The 24,192-nt window shown below is 47.5% G+C and overlaps 1 protein-coding gene across 2 annotated transcripts in view; it reads right to left on the bottom strand.

The window, feature by feature from the left end:
• PLAA (phospholipase A2 activating protein) overlaps positions 1–24,192 on the bottom strand; it is a 296,517-nt gene that overhangs the window by 204,788 nt on the left and 67,537 nt on the right. For both annotated transcript variants that reach the window (XM_069240757.1, XM_069240766.1), the window contains one exon: positions 18,254–18,423. In XM_069240757.1, the coding sequence (XP_069096858.1) occupies positions 18,254–18,423 (170 nt within the window). The remainder of the gene's footprint in view (positions 1–18,253; positions 18,424–24,192) is intronic.

Genomic DNA, 24,192 nt, shown 5'->3' with positions numbered 1-24,192 from the left:
GTACCAACTTCATGTCAGCATACCTGAAACATATGTGGAATGAGTGTGGAGTGACTTAGAAATTCACTACACCCTATCATCCACAAACTAATGGCCTTGTTGAGAGGTTCAACAAGACAAGACATTAAAGGGCATGATCATGGGGCTCCCAGAAAAACTCAAAAGGAGATGGGATGTCCTCTTGCCATGTCTGCTTTTCGCTTACAGAGAGGTGCCTCAGAAAGGAGTAGGGTTCTCAGCCTTTGAACTTCTGTTTGGCCACCCTGTAAGGGGACCACTTGCTCTTGTTAAAGAAGGCTGTGAGAGACCTCTTCATGAGCCTAAACAAGACATAGCGGACTATGTACTTGGCCTTCGCTCGAGAATGGCAGAGTACATGGAAAAGGCAAGTAAAAACCTTGAGGCCAGCCAACAGCTCCAGAAGTTTTGGTATGACCAAATGGTTGAATTTCAACCAGGGCAGAAAGTCTGGGTTTTGGAGCCTGTGGCTCCCAGGGCACTTCAGGACAAATGGAGTGGCCCTTACCCAATCCTAGAGAAGAAGAGTCAGGTCACCTACCTGGTGGACCTAGGCACTAGCAGGAGCCCCAAGAGGGTGATCCATGTGAACCGCCTAAAGCTCTTCCACGACAGGGCTGATGTAAATCTGTTGATGGTAACAGATGAGGACCAGGAAGCTGAGAGTGAGCCTCTCCCTGATCTCCTCTCATCAGACCCTAAAGATGGCTCAGTGGATGGAGTGATCTATTCAGACACCCTCTCTGGCCAACAGCAATCTGACTGTAGGAAGGTCCTGCAACACTTAGCTGAGCTCTTTTCCCTAACCCCTGGTCACACACCCCTGTGTACCATGATGTGGACACAGGAGACAGCATGCCTGTCAAAAACAAAATATTCAGACAGTCTGATCAAGTTAAGGAAAGCATCAAGGTGGAAGTCCACAAGATGCTGGAATTGGGAGTAATTGAGCACTCTGACAGCCCCTGGGCTAGCCCAGTGGTCTTAGTCCCCAAACCTCACACCAAAGATGGAAAGAGAGAGATGAGGTTTTGTGTGGACTACAGAGGACTTAATTCTGTCACCAAGACAGATGCCCATTCCATTCCTAGAGCTGATGAGCTGATTGATAAATTAGGGGCTGCCAAATTCTTAAGTACCTTTGACTTAACAGCAGGGTACTGGCAAATCAAAATGGCCCCTGGAGCAAAAGAAAAGACAGCATTCTCCACACCTGATGGGCATTATCAGTTCACTGTTATGCCCTTTGGTTTAAAGAATGCCCCTGCCACCTTCCAAAGGTTGGTGAATCAAGTCCTTGCTGGCTTGGAGTCCTTCAGTGCAGCTTATTGTGACGATATTGCTGTCTTTAGCTCCAACTGGCAGGATCACCTGGTCCACCTGAAGAAGGTTTTGAAGGCTCTGCAATCAGCAGGCCTCTCTATCAAGGCATCCAAATGCCAGATAGGGCAGGGAACTGTGGTTTACTTGGGACACCTTGTAGGCGGAGGCCAAGTTCAGCCACTCCAGCCTAAGATCCAGACTATTCTGGACTGGGCAGCTCCAAAAACCCAGACTCAAGTCAGGGCATTCCTTGGCTTGACTGGGTACAATAGGAGGTTTGTGAAGGGATATGGATCCATTGTGACAGCCCTCACAGAACTTACCTCCAAGAAAATGCCCAAGAAAGTAAACTGGACTGTAGAATGCCAACAGGCCTTTGACACCCTGAAACAAGCAATGTGCACAGCACCAGATCTAAAAGCTCCAGATTACTCCAAGCAGTTCATTGTGCAGACAGATGCCTCTGAACATGGGATAGGGGCAGTTTTGTCCCAAACAAATGATGATGGCCTTGACCAGCCTGTTGCTTTCATTAGCAGGAGGTTACTCCCCAGGGAGCAGCGTTGGAGTGCCATTGAGAGGGAGGCCTTTGCTGTGGTTTGGTCCCTGAAGAAGCTGAGACCATACCTCTTTGGTACTCACTTTGTAATTCAAACTGACCACAGACCTCTCAGATGGCTGATGCAAATGAAAGGTGAAAATCCAAAACTGTTGAGGTGGTCCATCTCCCTACAGGGAATGGACTTTATAGTGGAACACAGACCTGGGACTGCCCATGCCAATGCAGATGGCCTTTCCAGGTTCTTCCACTTAGAAAATGAAGACTCTCTTGGGAAAGGTTAGTCTCATCCTCTTTCGTTTGGGGGGGTGGGGGTGGGTGGGGGGTAAGGAAATGCCTCCTTGGCATGGTTACCCCCTGACTTTTTGCCTTTGCTGATGCTACGTTTTGAATTGAAAGTGTGCTGAGGCCTGCTAACCAGGCCCCAGCACCAGTGTTCTTTCCCTAACCTGTACTTTTGTATCCACAATTGGCATACCCTGGCATACAGGAAAGTCCCTTGTAACTGGTACATCTGGTACCAAGGGCCCTGATGCCAGGGAAGGTCTCTAAGGGCTGCAGCATGTCTTATGCCACCCTGGAGACCCCTCACTCAGCACAGACACACTGCTTGCCAGCTTGTGTGTGCTGGTGAGAACAAAACGAGTAAGTCGACATGGCACTCCCCTCAGGGTGCCATGCCAGCCTCTCACTGCCTATGCAAGTATAGATAAGTCACCCCTCTAGCAGGCCTTACAGCCCTAAGGCAGGGTGCACTATACCATAGGTGAGGGTACTAGTGCACGAGCACTGTGCCCCTACAGTGTCTAAGCCAAACCTTAGACATTGTAAGTGTAGGGTAGCCATAAGAGTGTATGGTCTGGGAGTTTGTCAAACACGAACTCCACAGCACCATAATGGCTACACTGAAAACTGGGAAGTTTGGTATCAAACTTCTCAGCACAATAAATGCACACTGATGCCAGTGTACATTTTATTGTGAAATACACCCCAGAGGGCACCTTAGAGGTGCCCCCTGAAACCTTAACCGACTATCTGTGTAGGCTGACTGGTTCCAGCAGCCTGCCACAACCGAGACATGTTGCTGGCCCCATGGGGAGAGTGCCTTTGTCACTCTGAGGCCAGTAACAAAGCCTGCACTGGGTGGAGATGCTAACACCTCCCCCAGGCAGGAGCTGTAACACCTGGCGGTGAGCCTCAAAGGCTCACCCCCTTTGTTCCAGCACCACAGGGCACTCCAGCTAGTGGATTTGCCCGCCCCCTCCGGCCACGGCCCCACTTTTGGCGGCAAGGCCGGAGGAAATAATGAGAAAAACAAGGAGGAGTCACTGGCCTGTCAGGACAGCCCCTAAGGTGTCCTGAGCTGAAGTGACTAACTTTTAGAAATCCTCCATCTTGCAGATGGAGGATTCCCCCAATAGGGATAGGATTGTGACCCCCTCCCCTTGGGACGAGGCACAAAGAGGGTGTACCCACCCTCAGGGCTAGTAGCCATTGGCTACTAACCCCCCAGACCTAAACACGCCCTTAAATTTAGTATTTAAGGGCTTCCCTGAACCTAAAGATTTAGATTCCTGCAACTACAAGAAGAAGAGGACTGCTGAGCTGAAAACCCCTGCAGAAGAAGAAAGAAGACACCAACTGCTTTGGCCCCAGTCCTACCGGCCTGTCGCCTGCCTTCCAAAGAAACCTGCTCCAGCGACGCTTTCCCCAGGACCAGCGACCTCTGAATCCTCAGAGGACTGCAATGCGTCAAGAAAGACAAGAAACTCCTGAGGACAGCGGCACTGCTCCAAAAAGACTGCAACTTTGTTACAGAGGAGCAGATTTAAAGACCCCTGCAAATCCCCGCAAGAAGCGTGAGACTTGCAACACTGCACCCGGCGACCCCGACTCGACTGGTGGAGAACTAACACCTCAGGGATGACCCTCCGGCGACTCCGAGACCGCGAGTAACCAAAGTTGTCCCCCCTGAGCCCCCACAGCGACGCCTGCAGAGGGAATCCAGAGGCTCCCCCTGACCGCGACTGCCTGACTCTAAAAACCCGACGGCTGGAAAAGACCCTGCACCCGCAGCCCCCAGCACCTGAAGGAACGGAACTTCAGTGCAGGAGTGACCGCCAGGAGGCCCTCTCCCTTGCCTAGGTGGTGGCTACCCCGAGAACCCCCCCCCCCTTGCCTGCACCGCTGAAGAGACCCCTTGGTCTCCCATTGGAAACCCGACGCCAGTTTACACACTGCACCCGGCCGCCCCCGCGCTGCTGAGGGTGTACTTTTTGTGTGGACTTGTGTCCCCCCCGGTGCCCTACAAAACCCCCCTGGTCTGCCCTCCGAAGACGCGGGTACTTACCTGCTGGCAGACTGGAACCGGGGCACCCCCTTCTCGCCATTGAAGCCTATGTGTTTTGGGCACCTCTTTGACCTCTGCACCTGACCGGCCCTGAGCTGCTGGTGTGGTGACTTTGGGGTTGCTCTGAACCCCCAACGGTGGGCTACCTTGAACCAAGAACTAAAACCTGTAAGTGACTTACTTACCTGTGAAACCTAACAATACCTTACCTCCCCCAGGAACTGTGAAAATTGCACTAAGTGTCCACTTTTAAAACAGCTTATTGTGTTTTATGTAAAAAGTATACATGCTAATGTAATGATTCAAAGTTCCTAAAGTACTTACCTGCAATACCTTTCAAATGAGATATTACATGTAGAATTTGAACCTGTGGTTCTTAAAATAAACTAAGAATATATATTTTTCTATAACAAAACCTATTGGCTGGATTTGTCTCTGTGTGTGTTCCTTGTTTATTGCCTGTGTGTATGTACAACAAATGCTTAACACTACTCCTTTGATAAGTCTACTGCTCGACCACACTACCACAAAATAGAGCATTAGTATTATCTCTTTTTGCCACTATCTTACTTCTAAGGGGAACCCTTGGACTCTGTGCATACTATTCCTTACTTTGAAATAGTGCATACAGAGCCAACTTCCTACATTGGTGGATCAGCAGTGGGGTACATGACTTTGCATTTGCTGGACTACTCAGCCAATACCTGATCACACGACAAATTCCAAAAATTGTCATTAGAAATTGTTTTTGCAATTTGAACTATTTTTCTAAATTCTTAAAAGTCCTGCTAGGGCCTTGTGTTAGTCCCTGTTAGCATTTCTTTTAGAGTTTAAAAGTTTGGTAAAAGTTTGAATTAGATTCTAGAACTAGCTTTAGTTTCTTAAAAAGTATTCTAACTTTTAGAAGCATAATGTCTAATACAGATGTGAATGTGGTGGAACTCGACACCACACCTTACCTCCATCTACAGATGAGAGAGCTAAGGTCACTCTGTAAACTAAAGAAAATAGCAATGGGCTCCAGACCTTCCAAACTACAGCTCCAGGAGCTGTTAGCAGAGTTTGAAAGAGCCAACCCCTCTGAGGATGGCAACACAGAGGATGAGTATAGTGACTTGGAGGGCGATTCCCCCCCACCAGTCCTATCTAGGGAGAACAGGGCCTCTCAAGCCCTGACTCTACACATCATAGTCAGAGATGCTGGTTCCCTCACAGGAGGGACCAACCTCTCTGAAATCACTGAGGATAACTCCAGTGAAGAGGACATCCAGTTAGCCAGGATGGCCAAAAGATTGGCTTTGGAAAGACAGATCCTAGCCATAGAAAGGGAAAGACAAGAGATGGGCCTAGGACCCATCAATGGTGGCAGCAACATAAATAGGGTCAGAGATTCTCCTGACATGTTGAAAATCCCTAAAGGGATTGTAACTAAATATGAAGATGGTGATGACATCACCAAATGGTTCACAGCTTTTGAGAGGGCTTGTGTAACCAGAAAAGTGAACAAATCTCACTGGGGTGCTCTCCTTTGGGAAATGTTCACAGGAAAGTGTAGGGATAGACTCCTCACACTCTCTGGAAAAGATGCAGAATCTTATGACCTCATGAAGGGTACCCTGATTGAGGGCTTTGGATTCTCCATTGAGGAGTATAGGATTAGATTCAGGGGGGCTCAAAAATCCTCGAGCCAGACCTGGGTTGACTTTGTAGACTACTCAGTAAAAACACTAGATGGTTGGATTCAAGGCAGTGGTGTAAGTAATTATGATGGGCTGTACAATTTATTTGTGAAAGAACACCTATTAAGTAATTGTTTCAATGATAAACTGCATCAGCATCTGGTGGACCTAGGACCAATTTCTCCCCAAGAATTGGGAAAGAAGGCGGACCATTGGGTCAAGACTAGGGTGTCCAAAACTTCCACAGGGGGTGACCAAAAGAAAGGGGTCACAAAAACTCCCCAGGGGAAAGGTGGTGAGACAGCCAAAAACTAAAATAGTAAAGAGTCTTCTACAGGCCCCCAAAAACCTGCACAGGAGGGTGGGCCCAGAGCCTCTTCACAAAACAATTCTGGGTACAAGGGTAAAAACCTTGATCCCAAAAAGGCCTGGTGTCGTAGCTGTAGTCAGTCTGGACACCAAACTGGAGACAAGGCCTGTCCCAAGAAAAATACCACTTCAAACTCCACTCCAGCTAACACTGGAATGGCTAGTCTCCAAGTGGGATCAACAGTGTGCCCAGAGCAAATCAGGTGTCACACTGAAGCTACATTAGTCTCTGAGGGTGGGGTGGATTTAGCCACACTGGCTGCCTGGCCCCCTAACATGCAAAAATACAGGCAGCAGCTCTTAATTAATGGGACAAGTGTAGAGGGCCTGAGGGATACAGGTGCCAGTGTCACTATGGTGACAGAGAAACTGGTTTCCCCTGGCCAATACCTGGCTGGACAAACTTATCCAGTCACCAACGCTGACAATCAGACTAAAGTACATCCCATGGCTATGGTAACTTTAGAGTGGGGAGGGGTCAATGGCCTGAAACAGGTGGTGGTCTCCTCAAATATCCCAGTAGACTGTTTGCTTGGAAATGACCTGGAGTCCTCAGCATGGGCTGAGGTAGAACTGAAAACCCATGCAGCCATGCTGGGTATCCCTGAACTGGTGTGTGTCAAGACAAGGGCACAGTGCAAGGCACAGGGTGAAAAAGTAGAGCTGGAGTCTGGAAAAAGGGCCCAGCCTACCAAGAGGAAAGGAAAGTCAGCTGGGAAACCAGCTGCAGCACAACAAGAAAAAGAGAACCTCTCTTCTCAGGAAGAAGTTCTGCCCTCTGAGGGAACTGAGCCTATGGAGCTGGAACCTTATCAGGTTGAGCTCTTAGGCCCAGGGGGTCCCTCAAGGGAAGAGTTGTGTAAGGGACAAGAAACCTGTCCCTCTCTTGAAGGCCTTAGGCAGCAAGCTGCTGAAGAGTCCAAAGGCAAGAAAAATTGAACACATAGGGTCTATTGGGAAGATGGACTCCTGTACACTGAGGCAAGAGATCCCAAACCTGGTGCCACTAGGAGAGTGGTAGTGCCTCAGGGTTTCAGAGAGTTTATTCTGACATTAGCCCATGATATTCCCCTTGCTGGGCATTTGGGACAAACCAAGACGTGGGAGAGGTTAGTCAACCACTTCTACTGGCCCAACATGTCCCAGCAGGTTAAGGAGTTTTGCATCTCCTGTCCCACCTGTCAAGCCAGTGGTAAGACAGGTGGACACCCAAAGGCCCCCCTCATTCCACTTCCAGTGGTGGGGGTCCCCTTTGAAAGAGTGGGTGTGGACATAGTGGGTCCACTTGAACCTCCCACAGCCTCAGGAAATATGTACATCCTAGTAGTAGTGGATCATGCTACTAGGTATCCTGAAGCTATTCCCCTTAGGTCGACTACTGCCCCTGCAGTAGCCAAGGCCCTCATTGGTATCTTTACCAGAGTGGGTTTCCCTAAGGAGGTGGTGTCTGACATAGGTACCAACTTCATGTCAGCATACCTAAAACACATGTGGAATGAGTGTGGAGTGACTTATAAGTTCACTACACCATATCATCCACAAACTAATGGCCTTGTTGAGAGATTCAACAAGACATTAAAGGGCATGATCATGGGGCTCCCAGAAAAACTCAAAAGGAGATGGGATGTCCTCCTGCCATGTCTGCTTTTCGCTTACAGAGAGGTGCCTCAGAAGGGAGTAGGGTTCTCACCCTTTGAACTTCTGTTTGGCCACCCTGTAAGGGGACCACTTGCTCTTGTTAAAGAAGGCTGGGAGAGACCTCTTCATGAGCCTAAACAAGACATAGTGGACTATGTACTTGGCCTTCGCTCAAGGATGGCAGAGTACATGGAAAAGGCAAGTAAAACCTTGAGGCCAGCCAACAACTCCAGAAGTTTTGGTATGACCAAAAGGCTGCACTGGTTGAATTACAACCAGGGTAGAAAGTCTGGGTTCTGGAGCCTGTGGCTCCCAGGGCACTTCAGGACAAATGGAGTGGCCCTTACCCAGTGCTAGAGAGGAAGAGTCAGGTCACCTACCTGGTGGACCTGGGCACAAGCAGGAGCCCCAAGAGGGTGATCCATGTGAACCGCCTTAAGCTCTTCCATGACAGGGCTGATGTAAATCTGTTGATGGTAACAGATGAGGACCAGGAAGCTGAGAGTGAGCCTCTCCCTGATCTCCTCTCATCAGACCCTAAAGATGGCTCAGTGGATGGAGTGATCTATTCAGACACCCTCTCTGGCCAACAGCAAGCTGACTGTAGGAAGGTCCTGCAACAGTTTGCTGAGCACTTTTCTCTAACCCCTGGTCAGACACACCTGTGTACCCATGATGTGGACACAGGAGACAGCATGCCTGTCAAAAACAAAATCTTCAGACAGTCTGATCAAGTTAAGGAAAGCATCAAGGTGGAAGTCCACAAGATGTTGGAATTGGGGGTAATTGAGTACTCGGACAGCCCCTGGGCTAGCCCAGTGGTCTTAGTCCCCAAACCTCACACCAAAGAAGGAAAGAGAGAGATGAGGTTTTGTGTGGACTACAGAGGTCTTAATTCTGTCACCAAGACAGATGCCCATCCCATTCCTAGAGCTGACGAGCTGATTGACAAATTAGGTGCTGCCAAATTCTTAAGTACCTTTGACTTGACAGCAGGGTACTGGCAAATCAAAATGGCACCTGGAGCAAAAGATAAAACAGCATTCTCCACACCTGATGGGCATTATCAGTTTACTGTTATGCCCTTTGGTTTAAAGAATGCCCCTGCCACCTTCCAAAGGTTGGTGAATCAAGTCCTTGCTGGGTTGGAATCCTTTAGTGCAGCTTATCTTGATGATATTGCTGTCTTCAGCTCCACCTGGCAGGATCACCTTGTCCACCTGAAGAAGGTTTTGAAGGCCCTGCAATCAGCAGGCCTCTCTATCAAGGCATCCAAATGCCAGATAGGGCAGGGAACTGTGGTTTACTTGGGACACCTTGTAGGTGGAGGCCAAGTTCAGCCACTCCAGCCTAAGATCCAGACTATTCTGGACTGGGCAGCTCCAAAAACCCAGACTCAAGTCAGGGCATTCCTTGGCTTGACTGGGAACTATAGGAGGTTTGTGAAGGGATATGGATCCATTGTGACAGCCCTCACAGAACTCACCTCCAAGAAAATGCCCAAGAAAGTAAACTGGACTGTAGAATGCCAACAGGCCTTTAACACCCTGAAACAACCTTTGTGCACAGCACCAGTTCTAAAAGCTCCAGATTACTCCAAGCAATTCATTGTGCAAACAGATGCCTCTGAACATGGGATAGGGGCAGTTTTGTCCCAAACAAATGATGATGGCCTTGACCAGCCTGTTGCTTTCATCAGCAGGAGGTTACTCCCCAGGGAGCAGCGTTGGAGTGCCATTGAGAGGGAGGCCTTTGCTGTGGTTTGGTCCCTGAAGAAGTTGAGACCCTACCTCTTTGGTACTCACTTCCTAGTTCAAACTGACCACAGACCTCTCAGATGGCTGATGCAAATGAAAGGTGAAAATCCAAAACTGTTGAGGTGGTCCATCTCCCTACAGGGAATGGACTTTATAGTGGAACACAGACCTGGGACTGCCCATGCCAATGCAGATGGCCTTTCCAGGTTCTTCCACTTAGAAAATGAAGACTCTCTTGGGAAAGGTTAGTCTCATTCTCTTTTGTTTTGGGGGGGGGGGTGGGTGGGGGAGAGGGGGGGGGGGGTTGTGTAAGGAAATGCCTCCTTGGCATGGTTACCCCCTGACTTTTTGCCTTTGCTGATGCTATGTTTTGAATTGAAAGTGTGCTGAGGCCTGCTAACCAGGCCCCAGCACCAGTGTTCTTTCCCTAACCTGTACTTTTGTATCCACAATTGGCACACCCTGGCATCCAGATAAGTCCCTTGTAAGTGGTACCCCTGGTACCAAGGAAGGTCTCTAAGGGCTGCAGCATGTCTTATGCCACCCTGGAGACCCCTCAATCAGCACAGACACACTGCTTGCCAGCTTGTGTGTGCTGGTGAGAACAAAACGAGTAAGTCGACATGGCACTCCCCTCAGGGTGCCATGCCAGCCTCTCACTGCCTATGCAAGTATAGGTCAGTCACCCCTCTAGCAGGCCTTACAGCCCTAAGGCAGGGTGCACTATACCATAGGTGAGGGTACCAGTGCATGAGCATGGTACCCCTACAGTGTCTAAACAAAACCTTAGACATTGTAAGTGCAGGGTAGCCATGAGAGTATATGGTCTGGGAGTCTGTTTTGCACGAACTCCACAGCACCATAATGGCTACACTGAAAACTGAGAAGTTTGGTATCAAACTTCTCAGCACAATAAATGCACACTGATGCCAGTGTACATTTTATTGCTAAAAGTCAGAGTCACTTCAGCTCAGGTTGCCTTAGGGGCTGTCTTGACTGGTCAGTGACTCCTCCTTGTTTTTCTCATTATCTCCTCCGGCCTTGCTGCCAAAAGTGGGGCCGTGGCCGGAGGGGGCGGGCAACTCCACTAGCTGGAATGCCCTGGGGTGCTGTAACAAAGGGCGTGAGCCTTTGAGGCTCACCGCCAGGTGTTACAGTTCCTGCAAGGGGGAGGTGATGAGCATCTCCACCCAGAACAGGCTTTGTTACTAGCCACAGAGTGACAAAGGCACTCTCCCCATGTGGCCAGCAACGTGTGTGGCAGGCTGCTAAAACCAGTCAGCCTACACAGGTAGTTGGTTAAGGTTTCAGGGGGCACCTCTAAGGTGCCCTCTGGGGTGTATGTTACAATAAAATCAGTGTGCATTTATTGTGCTGAGAAATTTGATACCAAACTTCACAGTTTTCAGTGTAGCCATTACGGTGCTGTGGAGTTCGTGCATGACAGACTCCCAGACCATATACTCTTATGGCTACCCTGCACTTACAATGTCTAAGGTTTTGCTTAGACATTGTAGGGGCACAGTGCTCATGCACTTGTGCCCTCACCTATGGTATAGTGCACCCTGCCTTAGGGCTGTAAGGCCTGCTAGAGGGGCGACTTATCTATATAGTCTATATACTGAGGTTGGCATGGCACCCTGAGGGGAGTGCCATGTCGACTTACTCGTTTTGTCCTCACCAGCACACACAAGCTGGCAAGCAGTGTGTCTGTGCTGAGTGAGGGGTCCACAGGGTGGCATAAGACATGCTGCATCCCTTAGAGACCTTCCCTGGCATCAGGGCCCTTGGTACCAGGGGTACCAGTTACAAGGGACTTACCTGGATGCCAGGGTGTGCCAATTGTGGAAACAAAAGTACAGGTTAGGGAAAGAACACTGGTGCTGGGGCCTGGTTAGCAGGCCTCAGCACACTTTCAAATCAAAACTTAGCATCAGCAAAGGCAAAAAAATCAGGGGGTAACCATGCCAAGGAGGCATTTCCTTACAGGCATCCTGTGAGTGGACCACTTTCTCTTGTGAAGAAGGGATAGGAGAGACCTCTCAGAGAACCTAAACAGAATATTGTGGACTATTTTGGCCTTTGCCCTTGAATGGGTGAGTACATGGAAAAAGCTTCCAAAAACCTTGAGGCCAGCCAAGAGCTCCAGACGCTCTGGTATGACCAAAAAGCTGTACTGGTGGAGTTCCAACCTAGGAAGAAGGTAGAGTTTTGGGGCATGTGGTTTCTAGGGCCGTCCGTGATTATTGGAGTAGACCCTACCTACCCTATCCTAGAGAGAAAAAGGGAAGTCACCTACCTTGTGGACCTTGCAGGAACCCCAAAAGGGTTATACATGTCAACCGCCTTAAACACTATCATGACCAAGCTGAGATGGTCACTGATGAGGGACAGAAAGCTGAGAGTGAACCTCTTCCTGATCTCCTCTCCAACAACCCTAAAGAAGGTTTAGTTGAAGGAGTAGCCTTTTCGACATCCTCACTGATGAACAGCAGACTGACTGCAAGAAGGTTCTGCATCAGTATGCTGACCTCTTCTCTGACTCCTGGTCAGGCTACCCAGTGTACACATGATGTGGACACTGGAGACAACTTATCTGTCAAAATACAATTTACAGACAATCTAATCATGTGCCACAAAGCATCAAAGTTGAAGTAAGCAAGATGCTGGAATTGGGAGTCATTAAGCACTCTGAGAGCCTCTTGGCTAGCCCAGTTTCTTACTCCACAAGCCTCATTCCCATGGTGGAAAGAGAGAAATTGGGTTTTGCTGGACTGTAGGGGCCTCAATGCTGTAACAAAATAGATGCACATCCAATTCTTAGGGCTGATTAACTAATTTACAGGTTAGGGGCAGCCAAATATCACAGCAGTTTGATCTTGCATCACAGTACTGACAGACAGATCTGATCCCTGGAATAAAAGAAAAATCAGTTTTCTCCAATCCTGATGGGCACTAGGAGTTTATGGTTATGCCCTTTGGATTAAAGAATGCCCCTGTCACCGTCCAGAGGCTGATGAACAAAGTCCTAGCTGGCTGGAAGACTTTAGTGCAGCATATCTTGAGGATATTGCCGTCTTTACTCCACCTGGCGGGATCACCTGAGGAAGGTCCTACTGGCTCTGAAAGCACAGGCCTCACTATCAAGGCAAACAAGCGCCCGATAGGGCAGGGTCAGATTGTATACTTAGGTCACCTTGTAGGTGGAAGCCAAGTTCAACCACTAAAACCCAAGATACAGACAATTCTGGACTGGGTAGCTCCAACAAGCCAGACCCAGGTCAGGACCTTTCTTGGCTTGCCTGGGTACTATAGGAGGTTGGTGAAAGGATGTGGTACCATTGTGGCACCTTTCACACAACTGACCTCCAAAAAGTTGCCCAAGAAAGTGAAGTGGACAGTGAGCTGTGACCCTTTGACACACTGAGAAAAGCAATGTGTTCTAAAAGCTCCAGATTACACCAAGCAGTTCATAGTGCAGATAGATGCATCTGAACATGGGGGTAGGAGCAGTTCTATTCCACATCAATAATGATGGCAATGACCAACCTGTTGCTTTCATTAGCAGGAGGTTATTCCCCAAAGAGTAGCGTTTGAGTGCCATTGAGAGGGAAGCCTTTGCTGTGGTTTGGTTCCTGTACAAACTGAAGCCATGCTTGTTTGGCTCTCACTTCCTTGTTCAAACTGACCACAGGCATCTCAGATGGCTTATGTAAATGAAAGGTAAAAACCCTAAACTGTTAAGGTGGTCCATCTCCCAACAGGGAATGGACTTTACAGTGCAACACAGATCTGGGTCTGACCATGCCAATGGAGATGCCGTTTCCAGGTTCTTTACCTTAGAAGATGGAGACTCTCTTGAGAAAGTTTAGTTTCTTCCTTTTTCTTGGGAGGGGGGTCATGTAGGAACACAGTATTCACATACCACATAAAGAGTCCGCTTCCTACAGGGTTTGCAAGAAAAACATTACCTCCCAGTAGATAGTTTCAACAGACATGGTATGCTTATTGTGTGGTGTTGAGTAGAAGGAATTGCAGAACCAGTACTATTCCAGTTTTAGAGACCCCCCCCTTGAATTAACAAAACAAAAAAATTAAAAAAAACACACACACAAAGGAGAACAGACAGAGCACATGGATAAGCTCTCAAGTTACTAAGTCTCAGAAGCTCCCTATATTAGGAAAGGTTGGGGTTTTAGAGAAGATTAAAAAGTAACACTTCTCGTAGGCACCATGCAGAGTAACTGCATAACAATTTAACAGTCTCCCAGGTTTCTCATCATTGATGGAATTCATAGCCAAGAAAACAGGTTATGTGGAACACAGACATGTATATGAATGAAATGACGAGCAGAACATCATTCTATCGAGGGCAAGTTTCTACATGGATCTGAGGGGTGAAAGACTCACTGAATTACTGTCCATGACATCCATTGGTGATTTCACTTCAGATGTAGGTTAATCACTTAACACAGTAAGGTTTTCCACTTCGTTTGGTATTGTATCTAAAATATACTCAATTGTGTAAGGATGTTCAGTCCTTTAAGTAGTTTTAGGTCCTGTTGAATCTTCAGAAACAATGTTTAATAAGTGAAACATGAAACATAGCTCGCTTATGAATGCTTAGTGGCCCCTTGATTATTAAGTGAGCACAGATAGAGATTGAGCACAAGGCGGCAACAGCATGGGTAAGTGGTGAGCAGGGACCATGACAGAAGAAAACAAGAGGGGAAAATCAGACTACAAAAGTAGGGTTATTCTACTTATATTTATCTGCTTGTAATCATCATCCTTCTGTCTCCTTTGTGAATTATACTAGGTTAGAAATGGGGTTTTTGGTTGTCAGAGTATGCACCCTGTACAAGCAGGAACCAACTCTCTAGTCGGGAAGTCAGATACACAATTTAAATTAACCTGTGCTCACACAGTGGTAGCTTGGCACAGAGCAGGCAGGCTTAACTTATGAGGCAATCTGTAAAGTATTTGTGCAACACATTCATACAGCAACACCATGAAGGCACCACAAATAGACTCCACACGTTTAGAAAAATAGAGAATATTTACCAGAGTAAATCAAGCCCTAATGACAAAAATCTAATATATACTTTTCAAGCTATGACATTCAGTAAACACTGTGCTCAAAGATGCATTTGTTTCTCTTAGCTTCCTTACAGTAATGCTAGTGAACGATAAGTGAATTCTCTCATATTGAGAGCGCAGAACACAGGCACAAATGAGTGCGTTTATGATATTGCACCAGTCAGCGGTAGAGACCTCATGGGTCTCAGGTGTTTTACAATAGGCTTTCCCATGGCAGCGGGACTCGCGTCATGGGATCCCTCCAGTGGGAAGGCGAAGGGGGCTGGGTCACGCTGGTGGTGTTCAATGTAGGCTTGGCAATCCACTACCCGAAGGAAGCACAAGTGTGACAATCCCCAGAGCAGGCTTTTTACTACGGAGCTGTCGATGCACATTGGTTATTCAGCTCTCAAGGATGGACTGTGCTGATGTGGGGACACTGACAAAGCTCCTGATGTGAAGGCAACCCTGCTAGGCCATGCTGCAAGGATTTCCCTCAGCAGTGCAGCATCCTTCATTACAGCAGAGAGCTCTCACTGCTGCATCCCTCCAAACAGCAGACAGCTCAATCCTGGAGGAGCAAAAGCGTTCGATCTCTTCTCCACATAAAGGACTTATTCTTTACATTTTTTAATAATACTTTTATTATATAAGAAAAAAATGCAGGCGTACATTGCAATCAAGGCACAGAAAGTCGACCATCATACATTGAAGGACATCATCCTACGTACTATCTAGATCAATACAGACGGTAGTGTTGGTTCGTTTCTGTGGTTATTCTAGTACTCAACTGGAGTGTAGAAGTTATCGCTTAGGTAGAGTCACTGGTGTGTCTGTGTACATTCTGCTGTCGGGAGACAAACTAGACAAAACTGGGATGTGAAAATAACCGTGTGGTCAGGGGTGTGATTCAGGCTTTCTAGTTATATGAAAGAAACGTGATGCTGAGGCAGGTACGACAATAGGGGTAGAGGAAGGAAGAGGACCAAGGACTTCACAGACACTAGGTGTAACAGTGGACCGGTGCCATGTAGATGTTCTGGTCAGCAGGTCCCAAGCATAATAATGGGTCATAGAGGGATGAGGGACAGGGTTCCATTTGAGGGGGGGTGGTGTCAAAGTAATCCCTAATTGTGACAAGGATTGACAGTGTGAAAGGGGTAGGGGAGCCAGATGGCTGTCGTGTAATATGTAGGTATTAAGGGTGGCAGGGTATCATCCCATGCTTGTTGTTGGAAATGAGTAAGGATCACAGCCCAATGATTGGAAATAGAGCGTTTCCGGAGGTCATGTAATTCTTCACTGTGAGGTGCCTCCTCCTCTGCTGCACTCTATTTGGACAGGGAACCACTCCTGGCTTCCACCAGAGCTGTGGATACTGAGTGCCAGTGTAGGGTGAGGGTACGAACGGCTAACAGGAGCGCTAAGGTCGCAAAGCAAGTATGCACTCTGTGACCCTTTTTTTGTTTAAATATGTCCAAGGCACAGGTTTCCCACGTCTGGAGGTCTGGACGTTCTGTCACCTCTAAGATTTCTGTGTATTGAGGACCAGTAATGCTGCAGTGCTGGGCAGGACCCAGCATGTGATAACGGCCGCACCCAGGGGAGCCAGTGTGGGCAAGTAATTTGCGCTGAGGGGTAGAAGCGATTCAACCATGCCAAGATGAGGTATGCCCTATGGAGGAGGTAGAATTGGAAATTCTTAAAGTGGGAACTTCGTGAGTCCTGCTTTGGCTGGGACAGCGCAATCACGCAAAACGCTTATTATGTAGTAGTCAAAGCTGGCGATCGGGCACGACTGGCTCCTTAAGAAATGCAATTGCTGGATTCACAGACGGCAGAGTGCCACGGCAGCAGTAGAGTGGTGAAATCTTTGGATTAACCAAAACTTTGTGATCAGGGGTCAAGCCAGCAAGACCTTGGAAATCACTTGGAAAGAAAGCAGAGTTCAGTTCTCCTTCAACAGAGTCAGGGTGCAGCTGGCACCAGGGCAACAAAGCAGAAATGCAGTTCTTTCAGAAAATTAATCCAGTTGATTCCTTTAAGCAGCACAGCAGTTGCTCTGGCAGAGCTTGGTTACAAGTCCAAAAGTGTCTGATTTTGGGGGGGGGGGGTCAGAGACCCAAAACTTATACCAATAGGTGCCTTTGATGTGGAGGATCTTTGAAGTGCACAGGGATATTCTCTTCCTAGTCCTGGCTTCAGACAACCAGTAGGGGGTAATCTGCCCTTTGTGTGGGGACAGGCACCTCCCTATTCATGTGTCAGCTCCCCTATACCCTTCTTGCCCAGAAGGGCCCATCTAAATGAAGATGAATGCAGAGGAGTACTCAGACACACCTAACCTTACTGTCTTTGTGGCTGTCTAGAGGGAATGCACAAACTGCAGCTGTCACCTACTCCAGACGTGTATTGGAGACAGACTTTAAGGCACACAGAGCAGAGAAATTACCACTTTCTAAAAGTAGCATTTCTAAAATAGTAATGCTAAATCCGACTTTACCATTAAAGAGGATTTATCATTACTACTCAAAAGACATGAAACAAGACCAAGCTACTCCTTCCTGATTAGCATTTATAGCTTAAAAGTATATTAAGGAATTCCAAATGCTGGCCTATGAGAGGAGTAGGCCTTACAGTAGCGAAAACCTCAACTCAAGTACATGCCCTGGCTTGTATTTACATAGAACCCTGCCTTATGGGCTACCTAGAGCCTACCTTACGTGTGACGTGTATGGAAGAAAAGGAGAGTCTAAGGCTTGGCAAGAGGTTTTAAATGCCAAGTCAAAGTGGAAGTAAAACTGCACACACAAGTTATGCAGTCGCAGGCCTGAGACACGTTTACAGGGCTACTTAAGTAGGTGGCACAATCAGTGCTGCAGGCCAACTAGTAGCATTTAATTTACAGGCCCTGAGTATATGGTATACCACTTACAAGTAAATGAAACATGCCAGATGTGTATACACCTATGTTTCCATGTTTAGGGGAGAAGCACATGCACTTTAGAACTGGTAAAGTGCTCAGAGTCCTAAGGCCAACAAAAAAAGATACATTTTTGCTGTAAGGTAGAAGGCAAAAAGTCTGGGGGAAGACCACCCTAACACTGCAAGGTCTAAAACACCAGTAACAGAATTCTGGGTGAATGTCACAAAGCACCTTTTAGATTTCTCCTGCACATCAACATTTCTTTATGCATCTTGTGAGACTTCGTAACTTAGGAACTTCTTCACTTACTACTACCTGGATGCTTAATTTCCTGCAATGGCTGAGATTCTGTTAGGTGTTATTGGGGAATGGATGAGCTGTTGGCCCCTTTAGACACTTTTGCTCTTCAGTGGTCCCAATTTGTAATATTTCACAAATACTAAACACAAACACACACACACACTTTTATACTAGTGCCTTAAAACTGCCAGCTTGTAGTGTTAACACAAAATATAATCATCACTCACTGAAAGAAATGTGAATCTAATTATATACCAGGTTCATTCAGGTGTTCTCTTCCTGGGAGTTCTTCCATTTTAATGTCCCCTATGTCATCAGATTTAGGGTCGATGGTCGAGTTAGAAAGCTCCTCTTCAAAATCTTTAATCTCCTGTGCAGTTGCCATCCGTTGCGCAGACTCTGTAAACACTCTGATAACTCCATCACTGAAAAATACAAATAGGAAAAATATTTCAAAATGTCCGAGTACTAACAAGTAAACAGCAGAGGACGAGCACAAAGCTATGTACAAAAACATGTTTATACCAAAATTCCAATAGGCACCATCACAAAAAAATAAGCACATATAACAAACAAACCTTGAACCAAAGTCAAGGATAAACAGCAAACTAATAAAGCAATCTTTGGGAGTGGAGCTAGGTGGCAGCTGTAGGAAAGTGTACCTTTTTGTCATAGTCACTCCCAGTTTCTGCCACTGGTACTGATGTTTTTCAACTGATGTGCACTAGGTTCCTACTAACCAAGCCCCAGTGCCACTGCTCTTTCCCTAAAAACAAAGTAAAATGGTGTAACTGTGTTACAATCAACATACACTTCAACAGCCCTATAAATTCCTAGTTGATGGTAACCCTAGTACCTAGGGCACAGGCACTGGGTCCCCTAAGGCTTCAGCATGTATTATTCCACCCTAAGGGACCCCCACACAAACTCCATGCAGGCTGCGTGACATGGTACAAACCATGTGTGAAAACAAAACATGGCACAGTCACTATGTGCTATGCCCAAGTCACTGCATCTAATATATGTACGTCACCCCTACAGCAGGCCTTATAGCCCTAAGGCAGAGTGCATTACATGTGAGGTTATATCTGTGTGAACAGATATGCCCCTGTATTGTCTAGTTCAATTACTAGATGGTATAATTGAACAAGGAAGCCATCTTAAGTACATGTATTGAGCACTGGTCATCACAGGTTTCCCAGCTACATGATGGCACCACCGTCGAGTTTCTGGCCCCCTTTAGGTGAGAGTCAGCACTCTCTGAGGTCAGGAAACAATGCCTGCTCCGGAGAAGGTACTCTAACTCCTCCGGCAGGATGGATAGTGAATCTGCATACAAAGGTCATGGGCTTCAAAGCCCCTGCTGCCTTGGAGATGCAACCCAGGCTTCCTCCAGACCTGGAGAATCACCTGACCCCACTTGGCACGAGAAGGGGCGGGAAACTAGCTGTGCAGTAGGGGTGTTGCACCTGCAGGCTAGTCACACCCCTATGGTTGGCTCCCTGATGTGTTCCACGAATGAAGGGTTTTGCCATCTTGATTTTGGCGAAACTAGGAACTCCAAGTCAGAAAATTCCCACTCTCCACAGAAAGTAGTCATCTAGGGGATGTAGTCACCCCACAGATAAGTATCCCATTGACTACCACCATACCCTCCCTTTAACACCCCTTCATTCAGTATTTAGGTGGCCCCTGAACCAGGAACTTAGATTCGTCTAACTACATGAAGGAGGACTATGAAGAGATGACCAGCGCAAGAACTGTGGACTAGCTGTGGACTTTGCCATCAAACCGTGCCTGCCTGCTCCTGTCCCAACAATTGCTAAGAACAAGTTTGTCCTGCAGCTGTGCAACCTCTCAAAGCCTTGGAGAACCATCTACTCCCATGGACTGGGGGAGCCACTTCCCTGCACCAGCAGGCACCATCTGCAACTGCCCGATCCAATGTTTTGCTGACCATCAGGAGAAACTCGCCAGCAAGAGCATCCAGAGTGTCGAGGAGATCAGCCCTGTCGACCCAACCCATCTTCGAGACGCTGAGCCTGCCCAGAGCCTCTCTACACTAATACCCAGGACACCAGAACCCTTGTAGCAGCCAAGGCTTGTTAAGTGTCTGGCTTTGACACCTACACAGCCAAGACAGACCTACCAACATGGCACAACAGGATCACCCAGGCCATGGTTGCCAGTGGCCCTGCTGTCTTGTTTTGTCCCCATTTCCAGGTCTATCTAAAAAGTGAGAACCCCCATGCAATCTACCTGCCAAACAAAACACCTTGCACCCTTGCCCCATAGCCCCATAGCCCAAACCTGACCCTACTGTCAGTGCACCCTTGCCCTAGAGACCCTCAAGAGCCGAGACCCTCTTTGTGTTCTGCCAGACGGTCCCCACTTGCAGCCTTGTTCTGATACAGGTTATCCCTTTGACTTCAGTGGGAGCGATCGAGGCTACCCTTGCGACCAGCACCGCTGCACCCGGACACACTAGGGCACACAACCCGAAAATACTGTTGGCCCGGACCTGTAATTTGTTTGCAATTGACGCTGTGCTGTGTATGTTTTCCTCATAACATTACCGCGTTCAAGGCTCATGCTTCAAATGTGACAGCTGTATTTACTGTAGTATTGCTAACTCTAAAAATACTTACCCGATCTAGGAGATACTGGTGTCTAAATTAAAATAAAAATTGTTTTTTTTTTTTTAATGTGTCTCGAGTTTCTTTCTTGAGTGTGTGTCTCATTTATTGACTCTGCGTTTTCAAATGCTTAAGACTACCCTCTGTTAAGCCTAAATTGCTTGCCCAAACTACCACAAAGGGATCACTTGGGATTATTAATTTAAGCCCTGTAAATCAAAAAGGGTCGACTGGACTACCTGCCTGGTGTATCCCTACATTGGTATACTACATAGATAGCCAGCTTCCTACCACAGCCATGACAGGCACAAGTCTCCTTTCTTTGCCTGTGCTAGTGGAAAGTGATGCATAGGGCTTTTTACTAGAGTACAGTGCAGGAAGTGTAGTTCGCCAACAGTTTCAGTAGGGTCAAAACTGAGCCAAGGGGAGAAGTCCAAATATATATCAGGATTCAAAATTGCACACTTTCTGCATACTAAGTGTAGGAAGCAGGCTCTTTATATGGTATACCAAAATTAGGTATACCGTGCCAGGAGTGCAGGGGCTCCCTTACTAGTGGACAGGGACTCGCTCTAGCAATCCTAAGGTGCTCTCTTGGTGGTGTGGTCGAGCAGCGTTAAGTTTATCATAGAGGAGTGTTACACATTTGCCATAGGCACACAGTCAATAAATGAGACACACAATTCAATAAGGACAACCACACCAATTTACAAAAAATAAGTATCTTTATATATTATATATATTTAGGCACCAGAATCAATACAATCAGGTAAGTACATTTTGCAACAAAAATACTTTCAGGTTTCACAAGTCGACACTGAATTTTCAGGAAGCAGCAATGTTATCCTATGGATGAAACAAAATGACTGCATACAGGTAGAGTACAGTGACTTTCAGGACCAATCATCTGGACTCAAGTATTGGGCAAGGGTCAAGGCCATACCAACAGGTCACACCAGGCAGCACTGGGGCGGCCGGGTGCAAAGGTGTAGTACGACTTTGGGTGTCCAGTGTTAGTCAATTGGGATAGGTTTAGCTGAAAAGGCACTCTAGGCAGGGATGGAAGGTCCAGTCGAGGTGAACCAACAAGTGAGTTCTAATCCTGAGATACTTGGGGACGTGGGTTCTAATCTTGAGGTGTTCGGGGACACCTTAGCTCCTCTTCTCCAAGTGCCTGTGGAGACGGGTGCAGCGGTGTCTTGAGGCATCAGGTTCCCTCCACTTGGAGTACTTGGGGTTGAGAGGGCCTGCGGGCAGAGGGTGCAGCAGCTTCGGTAAGTCCACAGCGGGCAAGTCCAGGGTGGGCTTGGTCTCTGCAGGGCCGGGGGACAATGCTGGTACCATGGGTCCACTTCAACACAGTGTAGGAGGCACAGGTGCAGTGGTGGGTTTTCAGCGGTTTGGAGTTCTCAGAGTTCTCTTGGGGTGCCTGCAAGATGCAGGGAAGCAACTCAGCTGCTCCATGGGAGTAACTGGGTCTTTGTTGAAGGCAGGCAGTCCTCCCAGGCTTTTGGAAGCACAACAGATTGCAGGACGAGACGACTTTGGCACAAATTGGCTTGAATGGCAGACAGGCCGATTGGGCTGGGGCCAAGTCAGGTGCTTCTTCCTCAGTCTTTGCTTTTGTGGCTCTTTGTGACGTTCATCGTAGATCAGCAAGAATCTGCACAGAAGACCATGAATGACAAGCAGGAAGCTTAGTGGCAGCACAAAAGCTATTGTGGGCAAGAGGTAGGGGCATGCACAAAGGATCATGGAGGATAGAAGGCAGAGGTAGGGGCTAGACACAGACTAGAGAGGGCAGGGGAAAGGGTTTCACAACAGACCACACAGGGCAGACAGGAGGAGCAGTTAGAGCACAACGGAGCATGGCAAGAAGAAGGGACTGGTAGCCAAATGGACCACGTAGGACAGGTAGGAGGGTATAGAGGACTGGAAGTGTGCAAGGGCAGAGGTGGCAGGTGTAGGCAGCAGCCAGCTGACCATGCTAGGCAGGTGGGAGGGGCAGCTCAACAGAACACTCAAAGTAGACAAGAGGGGCAGTGCAGGTCCGTGGAACAAGGTGGGAAAAAAGAGGGAACAGGGAAAAACACACAGACATCGGAGGGCAAAGGAAGGAGGGCATGGGCAGCAAGCTAAGCACAGAGGCTAAGCAGGGGGCAAAGATAAGGCATACAATTGTGCAACAGAGGATAGGAGGAGTGGGCAGGGACATCAAGCCCATTGGAGGGCAGGGGCAGTCTACTGGACCATGGAGGGCTGAAGGGAGGGGGCTGGTACATGGACTCGTAAAACACAGAGTAGAGAGGAGGTGGATGGAGCAGCAAGCTAACTGTTCATGGCAGGTGGGAAGGGCTGTGCAAATCAACAGCCACACAGAACTGCCCTGAGGGGGCAGATGCATGGACATGGACAATGGATGGCGGTGGGGGGGCAGGAGTAGCAAGCTTGAGTGGGGGCAGCACAATACTAAGCCAGACCCTGCGTCCAAACCCCACAATCCCAACATGCACTGCGATGGGCATCTTACTTAACGGTTAAAAATAAAGCCCTAAAATGTTTTTTGTTTAAAACAAAGGTTACAGGGGCGTTATAGCTAGGTTCATATTTTACATGCACAAAACCATAAAAATTCAGCTTTTATAGTTAGTGTTATTTCACATAATTATAACTTGTGACCTACAGTAGCTATAACTCGCACCCTTGCCATGCACTGCTAATTACCCCAAATATTACAGCACTCATAACATCTTTTATAACATCCTTGATAATATCACTGTAACATTTGTTGTAAAACTGCCCATAAAAAAAAAGGGGTTGGCGGGGGCGCAAGTTATAGTTACCTTAGGGCACAAGACAGTTACTTGAAATAACTATATATAACATGTGAATTTCAGTGGTTTTGTACGTTTAAAATGTTGCCAGTATAACTATACCGTCTCAAACTGTTTTTTCAAGTGATATATATGGAAAATGTCACTTACCCAGTGTACATCTGTTCGTGGCATGTAGTGCTGCAGATTCACATGCTATGCAAAGCTCTTCTGACATCTAGTGTTGGGCTCGGAGTGTTACAAGTTGTTTTTCTTCGAAGAAGTCTTTTTGGAGTCACGGGACCGAGTGACTCCTCTTGTTTACAGTGTGCATGGGCATCGACTCCATTGTTAGATTGTTTTCCCGCAAAGGGTGAAGGAAGAAGTGATAGAGTATAAGAATATAAAGAGATGTCCATGCAAGTGTACATGTATCTTCATATGTACAAATGATCAACTTAAACAACTACAGGCTTCCGGGGAGGAGGGAGGGTGCATGTGAATCTGCAGCACTACATGACACGAACAGATGTACACTGGGTAAGTGACATTTTCCATTCGATGGCATGTGTAACTGCAGATACACATGCTATGCATAGACTACAAAGCAGTTAATCCTCCCAAAAAACAGCGGTGGTTAGCCTGTAGGAATTGAAGTTGTTTGAAATAGTATTCGTAGGACAGCTTGGCCAACACTGGCCTGTCGCTGTGAAAAAACATCTACACAATAATGTTTTGTAAATGT

This window comes from Pleurodeles waltl, chromosome 1_2 (genome assembly GCF_031143425.1).
Source record: "Pleurodeles waltl isolate 20211129_DDA chromosome 1_2, aPleWal1.hap1.20221129, whole genome shotgun sequence".
NCBI classification, from domain to species: domain Eukaryota; kingdom Metazoa; phylum Chordata; class Amphibia; order Caudata; family Salamandridae; genus Pleurodeles; species Pleurodeles waltl.
This window is presented reverse-complemented; position numbering and strand designations above follow the sequence as displayed.